The 14,123-nt window shown below is 47.2% G+C and overlaps 1 protein-coding gene across 2 annotated transcripts in view; it reads right to left on the bottom strand.

Annotated features, from left to right (window-relative positions):
* The window catches only part of NPR3 (natriuretic peptide receptor 3), a 65,513-nt gene extending 52,989 nt beyond the window's left edge, over positions 1 to 12,524 (bottom strand). The window contains exons 1-2 of one of the 2 annotated variants that reach the window (XM_029217639.1): positions 11,326 to 12,524; positions 2,213 to 2,335 (exon numbers count right to left, since the gene is read on the bottom strand). In XM_029217639.1, the coding sequence (XP_029073472.1) occupies positions 2,213 to 2,335; positions 11,326 to 12,082 (880 nt within the window). In that variant the 5' untranslated portion in view covers positions 12,083 to 12,524. The remainder of the gene's footprint in view (positions 1 to 2,212; positions 2,336 to 11,325) is intronic. The other variant, XM_029217640.1, reaches the window with a different exon arrangement.
* Between the last annotated feature and the right edge of the window lie 1,599 nt (positions 12,525 to 14,123).

Below are 14,123 nucleotides of genomic sequence, written 5' to 3'. Positions count from 1 at the left end.
TAAATAAAATAATTTAAAAGTTAGATGATACAGGGTTGACAGAGATACAGGAAAACAAAATATCTCACACCGTTGCAAAAATGTAAATTGGCAAACCTCTTTAGAGGACAACTTTGGCAATATCTATCAAAATTTAAATGCATGTAACATTTGACCCAGAATTCTACTTCTAGAAGCTTGTCTTACAGATTACACACACATACCTACGTGTGTATGTATGTGCACACATGAATGCACATGGCAAGGCAACTCAATATAGCATTGCTCTTACAGCAAAAAGCTGGAAACAACATAAATATTAAAAAACAAAAGACTGATTAAGAAAGATGGCATATCAGCATTATAAAATACTATGTATCCATACTATAGATAGTATGATCATTTTATTGAAAATTTTTCATAAATATATAATTTTTAATAAAATAGACAAGACGGACATCTAAATATTATCAATGTACCTTTATCTGCATGGCAGAGTTTCAGTAACTTATTTTCTTCCCTATGCTTTTCTATGTTTCTCAAATTTTCTATAATACTTGTGTATTGTAATGAGCAGGGAAAAGTAATGCAAGCTCTATCCGTGGATGAAAGGAATTCCAGTACCTAATTTGTACCTGCTCACTTATAACACGCATTCACATGCATTGCGCCAAAATGCTATGCTTGCAGTAGCCAACTTGCAAAACTCAGAATAAATTTTTTTCATTTTTCACCAGTCTCTACCACTGTCTCGACGAATTCAATACCGTAACCAATGATGTAATTACATTCTGATCTTGGGTCAAGAAGCAAAACTGCCACTCTGCTTGTGTAAAGATAGGGGGAAAGACAGTGATGGGAGCAAGCAAGGGAAAACTGGGTGTTTATCCTGCAAGCCTCAAATCTTCAATTTTATCCGCTACAGGAAGAGAGGTTACTTTTGCTTCAACAACTTTGCTTTATTCCCGTGAGAAGTGTGATTCATTACGTTTATGCACAATGACCTACTGCTTAAGTAAGCCAGGAGCTTATCAGAGCAGGAAACTGAGGCATATGCTTTAAGGTTTAGATCCCATCTAACTATATCTCGACCATGATAACTGAGAAGTGGAGCTCAGCATGAACATGCTGTTCGTGATACACACACTTACAGTTCCCCTGTAACTGCCAATGTGCAGTACTTGAGAAAATGGTCCATAGCCCTACACTGTTTACTTCAGAGAGAGCCCTAACCACATTTGGGGAAAATGTTTTATACCTGCGATCTTGATGACTTCCTAGAACACCCTCCTTCACAGGAACCCTGGGAACTTCCCCAGATCCATTTTAAGGAGTTAAATGCTTTTGATTGTAACTGTTAGTGGCTTCCCAACTTTTTTTTTTTTTTTGCAGTCACTGGTCTCTCACTGTTGTGACCTCACCCGTTGCGGAGCACAGGCTCCGGACGCGCAGGCTCAGCGTCCATGGCTCATAGGCCCAGCCGTTCCGCGGCACGCGGGATCCTCCCAGACCAGGGCACAAACCCGTGTCCCCTGCATCGGCAGGCGGACTCTCAACCACTGCGCCACCAGGGAAGCCCAAGCTCCCCAACTTTTTATAAGAGAAGCTAAGAGACAGTAATCTGGAAGGAGGAGGGACTGGGAGCAGCACCTTTCAAAATTTTTTACCTCGATTTACAGTAATGGTTACTTTATTTATTTCACATTGTGGCCCATTACAAATACATGTGTAACATGCATAAATATATACACACAAACATGTAATCATATTCCTAAAATAAAAGTTGTATGAAACCATACATATGCTATGTGTGACACACTTTGACATGTTCTATTCTATTACGTTGATGTGTTCGAGTCTATTCCATGCTACTAAAACTTCTGTCCAAATCTCTCTAAAATTACTCCAGCAGTCCATCATGGTGGCAACCCAAAGTTGGAAATGCACTGGGGAGGGGTCCTCAGGGCCTGGATTTATGATCTTTTGGAGTGCTGGAGTGAGCTATGTTCTCCCCAAGTCCCTTGGCATCACAGGTGGTGGTAACTTTTTGCTCTGAGTTCTCAGAGAAGGAAAGCTTGAGACCTTATGAGAAGTGGGAGTGTTCAGAATCACAAATTTCTAAAACCCTATCTATGGAAATCAAATCTACAGAGATGACTCAAGTTATTGGCCCTATCTCACAATCCCTTTTTGACACCCTGGCAGTGGGAGGGGAAACCGGAGGCAGAGTTACCGTAGGAAGAGCTGTTGAAGAGCTCGATGTTGAAGAAGGCGTAGTCTCCGCTGGTCATCCCGTGCCTGTGCGCCGCCAGCATGATGCCGCGGATGGTGTCGCTGCTCGCACACATGATCACCACTGCGGGGAGGAACAAACAGACGCGTGAAACGCCCCTGCACGGAGGACAGCATCTGACGAGGAACAGGGCACGGCTAAAGTCCTAAAGAATCCTCACAAATTATTCATGAATTACAAAGGGCAGAATAATAGCTTGACAGTGGAGAAAGCTATCCATCGCCACCATAACAAAGTGATGGACATCAACATCACCCACCATGGGAGCAGACTCAGGAGTCCCCTAGTGTAACACACTCCGGGCCCCAAACCTCACAGTGGGCGACCTGAATCTAATCAGAAGGAAGCCGCTGCAAACCCAGCTTGGGGGACAGTGTATAGAATAGCGGACCTGCGCCCTTCAAAGTGGTCACTTTCATGAAAAACAAAGATGGCCTGAGGAAATGTTCTAGACTAAAAGAGACTTAGAGAAACAGAAAGCTGACTGCAGTGTGTGGTCCTGGATTGGATCCTGGACCTTAGAAAAATAATAATAAAAGTTTTTCTATAAAGAGCATTATTGAGACAACTGGAGAAATTTGAATAAGGTCTGTAAATTGGATAATAGTATTGTGTTTGTGTTAAAGTTCTTGCTTTTCATAATTCTACTGTGGTTATATGAGTGAATGTCCTTGTTCTTAGGAAACACACACTTCAGTTTTCAGGGGTAAAAGAGCATGATAGCTCTATTTACTCTCAAATGGTTCATAAAAAGATAGTAATATTTGTGCATGTATATGTACATGTGTATATATTTGGAGGGGCAAGGGAGGGAAGGGGGAGATCAGAATGACAAAGCATACCAGCAGAATGCTAACCACTGGTGAAAATCTGGCTGAAGGCTATAGGAGGTGCTTTATACGTTCTTACATCTTTTCCAAACATACACAATTGTTTCAGAATGAATTCCTTTAAAAAAATACTTCAAATAAATTACCAGATTTGCCCAATATAAGCTAGTGAGGCTTGTCAACTGCTTTTTATGCTTTTACTAGCAATAGTAAACCTACTTTCCTGAGAAAGCTTTCATTTGGCAAATCAGAGGATGCAGCCAGTGCTACAGGCTTTCTGCAGTCTGAATGTAGAACCCTTTTTCTCAAGCCGTCTCAACATATATAGGAAATAGTTACCGAGATTCCAGGTCCCTCCCCATGTGCTCTCAGTTCACAACCACACTGTCAGAGCTGAGAGGCTTTAAGCAGCTGCAGAAGAGCAGAATAGTATTGTCTGCCACGTAAGAGCTGCAACGGACGAGAGGGAAGTGGGGACCTGGCCTTCATCCAGTTATTTTGATCACTGTTGATGGCCCCTGGCCCCCAAGACAGTGCCCGCTGTGCTTTTCTGCACACATGGAGGAAAGGAGAAGCCTGGGTGCCATAACCACATTATCGCCACGCGTGCCAGCCCTGCAGGTTGTGTATGTTCTTTGTAAAAGCATGGGTGCTGAAAGATGCAGAACAAACTTCAGGCTGTGCCAAAGCCTCCTTGGCAGCCTGCGCGAAGGGCCAGGCGCTTGTTGACATTTCGTTTACTGCACAGGTTAATTCAGAGTGTTAGATCATGACTCTGACATTTCTTACGACAAAAGGGCTCAGGCGACAGGCTCAAAGTCTGCAGAACAAGTTTTTAAAACAATACAAAACTCCGATAGATTTATAACTGTGGGAGTAGGTGTTGTTTGTGCCTGGAAATATAGTTATATATTTGGGATGAATAGTCAAATTTCAAGATGTTTCAGTAAGGAAGCTTTTGAAGAAACTTCTCATTACTCACTGTGATCTAGACACTTGTTTTAGCTCCGATTTGATTCTAGTCCTCTAAATGACAAAAGAGCCAAGGTGTCTCCCAAAACAGCCTGGGCTAAGGCTGGACAAGTTTTAGAGTCATTGCTTGGGGGAGCAGAGTCCCAATAACCTAACAGATATTTTTAGATAATCTGAAGTGAAGGTTAATTTCAATGAGGACCACAGTGGTCACAAACACGTTTGTGCCGACATAGACCTGGGAGTGTTCATTGAGGAGCCAAATTATAAGCAGAAGGATGTTAGTGAGGGTGACGTCAGAATCAGGGAGATCAGCTGCAGGGTTCAAGCATCCAAAGGCATCAGGTCTTGATAACCCAAAGCATCCGTCTAAGAGCTACACCTGGCCCAGGCCTGAACAGGCTGTGTCCTCAGGCCACAGCACAGGCTTCCCCAAGTCCTGGATGGGCTGTGCCCAACACTGGCCTCTCTGTCACTTCTTTTCTATGTTTACAGCCCTGGCCCTTCTCCTTCTCTCTCTTCCCATCACCACTAAGACCAACCCCTTGTGATAGACACATTCTTTCTTTAAATGTCAGTACCTGCTTGGACCAAGCAAGAGTGACACAGAGCAGCACTGAGCCTATCTGAGCAGACTGGAATTATTGTAGATCCCATCTGTTTTGTGTGGACAACGTGGTCCAATTCTGAAAACGAAATCCTAACTCCCATCTTCATGGGTCAGGTATTGTTTTTCTCCCACAAAACAAACCCATAGTGCACATTATCGCCCAGTTTAAGTTGGAGCAAGCACTTAATGACACTGGCCGAACAGTCAGAATGCAGAGTCCTTCTACATTTGTAGAATGTTCCTTAATCTCTTATGGCTTTTTCATTCATGCCTAATTCAACAGCAAGTATTTTTAGCAACATGCCTCTATACAATCTTTCGGAAGGTTGAAAATAGTTTTCACTGAAATAGCTTTCTCTTCTTACTCATGTTTCATCAGTTTACATAATAACTAATTAAATTGCATACTTATAATAATAAGTACAACTGCTTTAAACAGATTTATGAGAAATGTGCTGGCAAACATGGGAGAAGTATGCCAGCTACCAGCGTTCACTGACAGCCAATAAAGTTTATAGAGAAAAGGAGAGCATCAGCTAACGCTGCAAGCTGCTTAAGTGGAGGTCAATTAAAATAATTTCTGCTACACTTAAGTATATTTAAATATATAAATATTTAAACATATATTAAGTATATTTAAGTATATTAAATAGATATTTAAATATATAAGTACTAACATTTTTGGTCAAATTGTTAAACTTCTAGAAGAGGAAATGATGATGTGATTCCGAGTTTCTGGATAGACTTTTCATCATTCTGCTCTATTTTTTCCCCCTTGCCAAAGAACATGTGATATTCCATGTTACCCTCCACTATCTGATTCCCACAGTGTCTTCTGTTAAGTGGCTTCTCCCTACTGCAACACGTTCTTGCAATCACTCTAAGAACAGCAGAGAGAAGTACAAAGGGGTGGATAGAGAAGTCAGTTCAGAGACCCCAAAACAATCCAGGAAGCATACCTGAGTTAGGGTGATACCCTTTCCCCCTTTCAGGTTTACATTTGGAGCAACCTCTAACAGAAGGCCACTCTTCATCTCCCCATGTGCCTTCATTTGTCCCTCTCCTCCCATTCCCATGGGGGAGGAGAAGGAGGGAACTGTCTGATTGCTGAGTCTGGAAAAGACAACTGGGCACACTGGACTCAGCCCTTTCTTCCTTCCTCTTTGGGGCGTGTCTGCTTGCAGAGAATACGCATTACGGGCAACTTTCACCCTGTCGTAAGGGGCGTGTCCTGGAGGGGGGCCTGCAGTGCTACCTGTGATCTAGTGGATGACCCTGCCTAATTATGAGGGGAAGTAATAGCAGGCAGGCCCTTTTGGCAACAGATCTAAAGCCATGTTCTCCAATAGGTTATCAATAATAAAAATGACATTTTCATATTCTCCATCTGACTCTTGCATCCATCTTCTATTTAGTTCTAAACTTACAAGGGAAAAGAGAGGTTATTCCATGGAAGCAAAACAAGATATGCCATGTACTGCAAATTGAAAATATGACAGCAGAAATTTAAAACTAAAACTCAATAGTAACTGTGGGAGTAGCCAAAGAAACATCTAAGTAAGAGGAATTTTTTTTAAAAGACAGGTGGTAAATAGGAGAAAAGGGATGAGAAAAACAGAGTCCCAAATCAGAAAGCCTAACATACAAATAAAACAAATTGTAGAAAGAGAGAACAGAGAAAATGAGGGAATATAAGAAATAATTTAAGACATTTTCCCGGAACTAAAAGACATGAGTTTGTGAACGGAAGAGACTTACCCTTCAATACCCTAAAGGGCATACGGCAAAATATGGGCACAGAAGTACAATCAAAATGAAACGTTAAAACACTGGGAGAAAAAGGGGATTCTAAAAACTTACAGAAAAAAAAAACAAATAGCAAACAATAGGTCAAAAATCACAATCGAATCAAGCTTTCCAATAGCACCACTGGAATGTAAATGACAATTCTTCAAATGTTGAGGAAAAATTATTTCCAACCTGGAATTCTATAGTTATGTATAAGGGTAGGAAGAAGAAATTTCAGTCATGAAAGGTCTCAAACTTTAGCTCTCATCCATCCTTTCTCAGAAAGCTCCTGGAGGATGTGCTCCACCAAAAGAAGGGCATAAACCAAGAAATAGGAACACATAGGGATCTAGCTCAAAAGGGAGAGGTGATAGAGTTGCAGAGGATGTGGAAGAAAGAATCCAGAGTGGCAACCATGTGGTATGCTTAGAAAATAACCAAACTGGAGCAACTCAGGAGGCTTAAAATAGAGAATTGGTAGATGATTTAGTTATAAGTTCATAGGAAACTAAGCAAAAATAGACTATATTTTTAACCCCAAGGAAAACAAGTAGGGCAATAAAGAAATATCATTGTAGTAGCTTATATGGCTCAACTACATATAGCATTTAGAAGGTAATAATAATACAGACACTGAATACTGAGTTAACCAAAAAAAAACCTGACACGATCATATTGAAAGGATGACTGGAAGGAAAGCTTGAGTGTGTGGTTAACAGGCAGTAGAAGAAAACTAAATCACTATCTTCCCCTGGGATGGCAAGAAATAAGACCTAAACCTGAAAAAAATAAAAAATAATGTTATTTAGAGGTATGAAGTCAAATACCTACAGACATAGCTACAAGACTTGAAAATAGTTGCCTCTGGGAGGTGAGATATGGGGAGCAGGAGATAGGAAACTCTTGTTCCTAGTAAGACTTGTGTCGTTTTCTGACTTTCCAAACTACATAGCTGTATAACTTTCATAAAAATAAAATCTATTATTTAAAAATATATATTTCTCTCTGGCTGTTTTTACTTTACATAAGCAATAGGTTTCATTTGCAAAATAGAGACTGCACCTTTATTTTTTTTGTTCACAAAGTTCCATCTACTCCAAAGGCTTTCAGAATTTCTACACTGCAGGCTACAATGCTTCTTTTACCCCCTGCTATGAATTAGTTATTTTACATTTATCATGGGTTCTTTGCTTAAAAACTCTGATCAACCTCTCTGTCATTTACCCCAGCCTAATTGTAAAAATAAATGACTCTTCTACTGATTAAATACTGTTATCACTACAGTTGTTATGCAGGCCAAGAATAATGACATATTAATAACTAAAAAGATAAAACTACAGTTCTTCATACAAAAATGTTGTGTGCACACACTTCTGGCTCTGCATCTTATGAGATGTATAGACAAAACAACTGCTGGCTTTTATTGCTTAAAAAAATATTTCTTTTTAAACTTCCCTTTTTAAAAATAAATTTATCGTTGAGTATAGAATATTGAGGGTAGTAGTTGACTTTTTAAAAATAATACATGCTCAGGTGTGTGTATTTTAGTGATATATGTTAGCTAAAAACATGAGAGAAAAAACGTTAATTATTGATTTTGATAGTAAATCCCTAAGAAGAATAAATAATACCCCTCAGTTTTTCATTCTATAGCACACACGTAGCCAAATGAAATTTTAGTTATATTATTATTAGAGATGGTGGCATTATCAGTTTTACCCTTTAAGAGACTAAAACTTTTGGGACTTCCCTGGTGGCACAGTGGTTAAGAATCCACCTGCCAATGCAGGGGACATGGGTTCAAGCCCTGGTCCGGGAAGATCCCACATGCCGCCGAGCAACTAAGCCCGTGCGCCACAACTACTGACCCTGCACTCTAGAGCCTGTGTGCCACAGCTACTGAAGCCCGCGTGCCTAGAGCATGTACTCCGCAACAAGAGAAGCCACCGCAATGAGAAGCCCGTGAACCGCAACGAAGAGTAGCCCCCGCTCACCACAACTAGAGAAAACCTGCACACAGCAACGAAGACCCAACACAGCCAAAACCTTGATTAATTAATTTTTTAAAAAAAGAGAGATTAAAACTTTTGTGAACTGATTTTAAAGATGAACTTAAGTCCAAAAAGATGCTAAAAGCATTATCTTCAAAAGGCGGGGGGGTGACTCTCTAGTTCTATGATATTTAATATGGAATTTTCAAAGACAAAAATAGAGTCAGTTCCATTTTACACTTGAGTGAGCAGAAATCAGAACCACCAAATACCAGTCTGAAGAGGCCTGATTCTCATCCCACCTCCGTTTCACAGAAGAGGAAAGTCGGCCTCTGAGAAAGTAAGAGACTTGGGCAGGCCCTGCAGCAGCTGAGCGCAGCCACCAGATCCAGAGGGTCTGCTTCTCACCCTTGACATGGTCTCGCCTTCTGGTAAAGGAGATTATCACCATATATATAAAATAATTATAACAACTCTAATAAAACCTAGGTTTATTGAGCACTCAGTAGGCATCTGCACTGTTTCAGGGCATTCCTGTAAGATAGCTCATTTGCTCCTCCCAGCATCCCCCCCACTTTACCTGAGGAGCCTGAGGTACAGAGGTTTATGGCAGCCCAAGCTCCCTCCCCAGTGAATGCCTCAGCCAGGCCAAGAGCTCTGAAAATTCAAACGCCACTAAATCCTTGTACTGGACCCCTATTTAACCCATTAACCACTTATGATGAAATAAAGGTGATTAGTAAAACTAAAAGACCCCCAGAGAGAGCTTTGTTATCAAGCAGCTTTCTCTCCTGAGAGTAGGGAATTTCAGGGGAGGGAGGAGGGCTTAGGGGAGAAATTATTTTGTTTTATATTTCTGAACAACTGCCAAGTCACTGTTGGAAATGTATTTTAGGGTAAGAATGGTAACCTTATCACCTGTAAAACATACCGGTCAGTCTAGCAAACTTTCACCACTAGATTCAAACTTGGGGAAAAAAAAAAAAAAAAGTAAAGAGGCTTGGGAACATCTACGAGGCTTTCGGATTTAAAAAATAATCAGCAGCAAGACTGTAGCCCAAGCTCTTTGAAGCCCCCAGGCCCACTAGGGCCCTGACGCCCTCCCTACCCTCTGGCTCAGCCACACCCTTGTGAGGCTGAGGGGCCCCCGGTGGCCTCGATCTGCCCTCTTCTGGGCTGACCTCGGCCACGAATCCCAGGCCACGTGCGAGGAGATCACCGCTGGCACTGAGGCCTTCAGGGCAGTAGCATCAGGGACGCATTGGCAGACCGCGGATCTCGCCCGTAGGGGGACACACCCCCATCCCCAGCCCAAGCTGGGAAGTCTCCAACTCCTAGCTCCAAGCCCTCGAGAGCGAGAGCTGAATAATCAGGTTCGGGGTCTAGAGCAGCCCGAGGTCTGCAGGGGTCTGCAGTAACCTGGGGACTGAGACTGGGAGAGCAGATGTGGCTTTCTCAGCCTGGCGTGGCGAATCCGCAGCCATTGTACACAAGTGCCCTTTTTCATAATCAGCGAAGTCGGCGACCCGCCTGCTTGGCTGGCAGGAATTCGGCGCAGACAGCCTGGAGTTCGAACGCTCAAAACTTGGCCGTGCATCCCCACTGTCAACACTTCCCGCCTCTTCGCTCTAAAAAGTGCGTTCACTCCGAGTCCGAAGTAGTCAAACTGGGAAGGCGGATGACCGCAGCGCCATCCTCTTTGGAACCTTTACCCACTCTCACCTGTTCCTGAGGCCCCCTGCCTCCGCTTGCGCTGTCTCCCACGGCCAGCGCCCAGGTGCCCAGTCGTGCCAAGTCGTGGGCTAGCCCCGCGCCCGGCTCGGCCCCTCTCCCCTTCCGTCTCCCCGCGTGGGGTAGTGGGCCCCTCTCCCCTTCCGTCTCCCCGCGTCGGGTAGTGGGGAGCTTTGTTGGGGTTGCACCCCACTGACAATCGAGGCGCGTGCGCGCCGAGCGGGAGCAGGCAGGATACCCTGAGTGATATGCACCCAAACCTGACATCGGTAAGGAGGGAGCTGCGCTATGCTGGCATCTCCGCCCGCCATCGCAGTACAATGAGGCAGCCGCACTAGGGGATTCCGCGATTATATATCCGTGACCAGCCGCTTCTCCTCCCATTCCCTGTAGCCATAGACACTAGCCTCAACCTTGAGCTCTTTGGCCAGGTTGGTGGTTATTCAAACCCCCAAAGACCCGCGGAGAAAACTTCAAGGGGGCGGGGGCGGGGGGACGTGGAAAGGAGGTTCAGCGCCCGCTTCCCCAGCGCGCGCGCTCTAGCAAAGCCTAGCTGCCGGCGCTTTAGACCGCGATGCCGAACGCGCCGGGGTGAGTGTCGCCAGAGTCCAGACACTGCGAGGCATTTTTGATGGAAACCACAGAAGCCCGTTCATAAGCGGCTGGAGGGGCCAGGGAAGGAATGAGAAGGGCGATACAATGAGCCTTTAAAAGAAAGCTGGGATCTGTGCGAGGAGCAGCCGGGAAACCCGGAGACCGGAGCGGACCGTGAGGCGGAGCGTCTGCTGTAGAGCGTACACTTCCGCACTCGAAGGGGGCGCACGTCGGCAAAGACTGGGTAACAAGTTCCTTCGGCCTCGTCACGCTTTCAGACCCTGGTTGGAGAAGGGCACCCGTAGTGAGCCCCTAACCACAAGCCCGGCACCGGAGCCAGGGAAGCGAGAAAGAAAAAACCCAGGAGCTTTGACAGCACCTGTTGGACCAGAGCACTAGCGAGTTGCGGGCTCACATGCCCCTCCCCTCAGTGCCGCAGCGGGTAGTGGGGTCCCCAGAGGAGCGGACCAGCGTGTAGGGAGAGCCGCGGAGAGCGGTTGGGTTAGGGCCTGGGGCCCGAGGCGCACTCCTGCTCACCTCGCTCACTGGCCTGGATGTAGCGCACGATGTCGTCCACATCCAAGTCTTTGGTCTCATCAAAATTGTAGGCGGACGTGTGCAACCCTTCCTCCTGGAAGACCTCATGGACCCCCTCGAGGGTGAAGTAGCAGTTCCGCTCCAGCTTGTCGTCGCTGTAGACCAGCACGGCGCGGCTCCACTGGTGGTGGCGGAACAGGGCGAGCATCATCTCGCCCATCTTGGCGTACGCGGGCGCCACGCGCGTGAGGTGCGAGTACTCCGTGTCCTTATGCCGGAAGCCGGCTGCCAGTGCCCCGGCCGACAGCATGGGTAGGTCCCAGTGCGACGCTAGCCGGGCCACCGGCGCCGCCGCGTACTCGCACACAGGCCCCAGGATGAGGTCGGGCTTGGCGCCCCGCGCCGCCGCCACGCGGTCCACCAGACTGAAGAGTGCGCGGTTGCCGCAGTCCGAGTCTTCGTAGGCCACCTGGAAGCGAGTGCCGGGTGGCAGAAGCCGCCGCCGGGTCCCGTTGCCCTCCACGTTGCGCAGCGCGTATTCGATGGCCGGCCGCACCCGAGCCAGGGAGAACAGGTACGAGTCGTCCTGGGGCAACAGCACCAGCACCTCGATCTTCTGCGGCGGCAGCGCTTCTCTTTCCCGGCGCCCGCCGCCCGGGCCCGCGCCCCCGCCGACACCGCCACCCGTGCAGCCGGCCAGCAACGCCCAACCGAGCAGGACGCACGCGGAGAAAGTGAGCACCAGCAGGGACGGCATCGTGCCGCAGGAAAGCGCCTGCCCTCGGTGCGGACTCGCCCTCTGCCCCCCACCGACCCTTCCTCTTTCCTCCCCACTCTTCTCTCCGAGGTCCCTGCGCCCCCTTGGGCGCTCTAAGAAAACAGAATACCCCCTTCACTAACTCGCCAAAAGAGAGAGGAAGAGTCCTCCTTTGCAATGCCACTCGTTTAAAAAAAAAGAAAAAAAAAGTTCACTGGGTGTAAACCTGTACGTCTGTAATATATTTATATATATACTTTTTATAAATATATATATTCGCCCTCCCTTTATATATACTATTTTGCTTAGAGGTGGCTTCTTATTTGGGCATTGCTAAGGTTGCTTTTGAAAGCGTATTTGTAAAAGAAGAAAAAGTTAGACTTGTCCAAGTGCTTGTAATTGACGGTGCACCTCCCTCGCGTTTGATCTCATTGATTCGCGCCGGTTCCTGGATCCATAACCCGCGTTTAAATAGCGTGGCAGCGGCGGAGCGTGTTACCACACAAGGCGCGCCGAGGCCCAGCTTGTATTTCCAGCGGGTGGGGAGGGTGGGGGGGTGGCGGCTGGGCTAGGGGAGCCTCTCATTAACATTCTTACATCAGGACTCCTCCCCGCACCCCTACTCTTCCCACCCCTCCCCTGTCCCTAACTCCCCGCTCCCCGCCAGACCTGGGCCTTTTCCTTAAAGCCACAGTCGCCCACTTCTGTACCGGCGGGAGCCCCCAACGCGCTACACAGCCACCTGGGTGTAGCGGGGTCCCCGCCTCTCCCTGGCCCCGCACGCGGCAGCTGTCTTTCCAGGTCCGGGCTTTAAAAATGGAAATATGTCTGAAAGTAAAGAAACGCGCGCAGGCACACACACACACACACACCACGCCGTGCAAAACACAACAGGATTAAAGGAAGGAGGTGGCCCAGGAAATTGGTGGTTTCGTTGCAAAAAAAAACAAAAAAACACCCTAGGTCCCGCTGACTCTCACCTCTTTCTCACTCCAGCCACATTCCCTCCTGATGCGCCCACTCGGGGCGTGCACTCGACCTTCCCGGTCCCCTGGCGCAAGGTCAGGGAACAGGGACCAAGGTCCCGGGGCAGACGGCTCGGTCGCGGACCTGGAGCGCCCAGCTAGCCCAGGCGTCCCAGCTATCCCTCCTTCCCGCGCTCCCCACCCCCGCCGGCCTCCTCCCCCAGAGCCGCGCGAGTTCGCGCCAGAGTCGCAGTGCTGCCGGGCATCCAGGGTCGCCGGCGCACTGACACCTCCGCCGGCGCGCTGCGAGCAGAAAAGTTAAACTTGTTGCTTCCAAAGGCGAGAGAACATTTCTTCTGAAGGTGGCAGAAAGAAAGCTTGAAAAGCATCTCCAAGGCGTCCTCTGGGCTTTACTTGCTAAGCCAGGTAATTAAATAAAGAGACCCTCGCCCTAAAGCTTTACGCCGAGGGTCCCCTGGGTGGAGGCGCGTCCTCCGCTCCAATCCGTGCGCTCGGAAATCCCACCGCTTCTCCTGCGGGCAGCGCGAGACCCTGTGCTCCGGCTTCGGTAGTGCCGAGGAAGGTCCTGCGTCCAAGACCCAGTCTTGCCACTTGTCACAGGCACAGCAGCGGTGGAGACGAGGGTGGAAACGGCCGTGGAGAAGTCCGTGGCCAGAGGAGCCTCGCCGGAGTCCGCCGCGCTGCAGGGCAGGTCCGAATGGGAGCTTGACCCTCTGAACGTGGTTAACACACCGAGGTCATTTGCAGTGGGAACGTACTACATTGGACGGGTGAATTCTGACACTGAAGTCCCACAAATTAAAATAAATTGAGAATGTTTGAAAATGGTCTTTCATTTGGGCGTCCGTGTCCACAAATTTCTATTAGTCTGAGACCAACGCCCTCTTTCGGCAGAAACTTGTAGCCGACTTGTAACCCCGATGCCACCACCCCAGGCGCTGAGTTTGCTTTTTGGTCTTTGTTTTATTTTTCTTTGTTTAACGCCGAGGCCTCAAAGTGCAGTCGCTCTCATTTGTGACGATAAAAAGGCAAATTGGGGTTTCCGGAGATGTGGC

Source organism: Monodon monoceros, unplaced genomic scaffold (assembly GCF_005190385.1).
Source record: "Monodon monoceros isolate NGI ecotype Baffin Bay Population unplaced genomic scaffold, NGI_Narwhal_1 Super_Scaffold_12, whole genome shotgun sequence".
NCBI classification, from domain to species: Eukaryota; Metazoa; Chordata; class Mammalia; order Artiodactyla; family Monodontidae; genus Monodon; species Monodon monoceros.
Note: the sequence above shows the minus strand (reverse complement) of the source record. Positions and strands in the feature narration are given on the sequence as shown.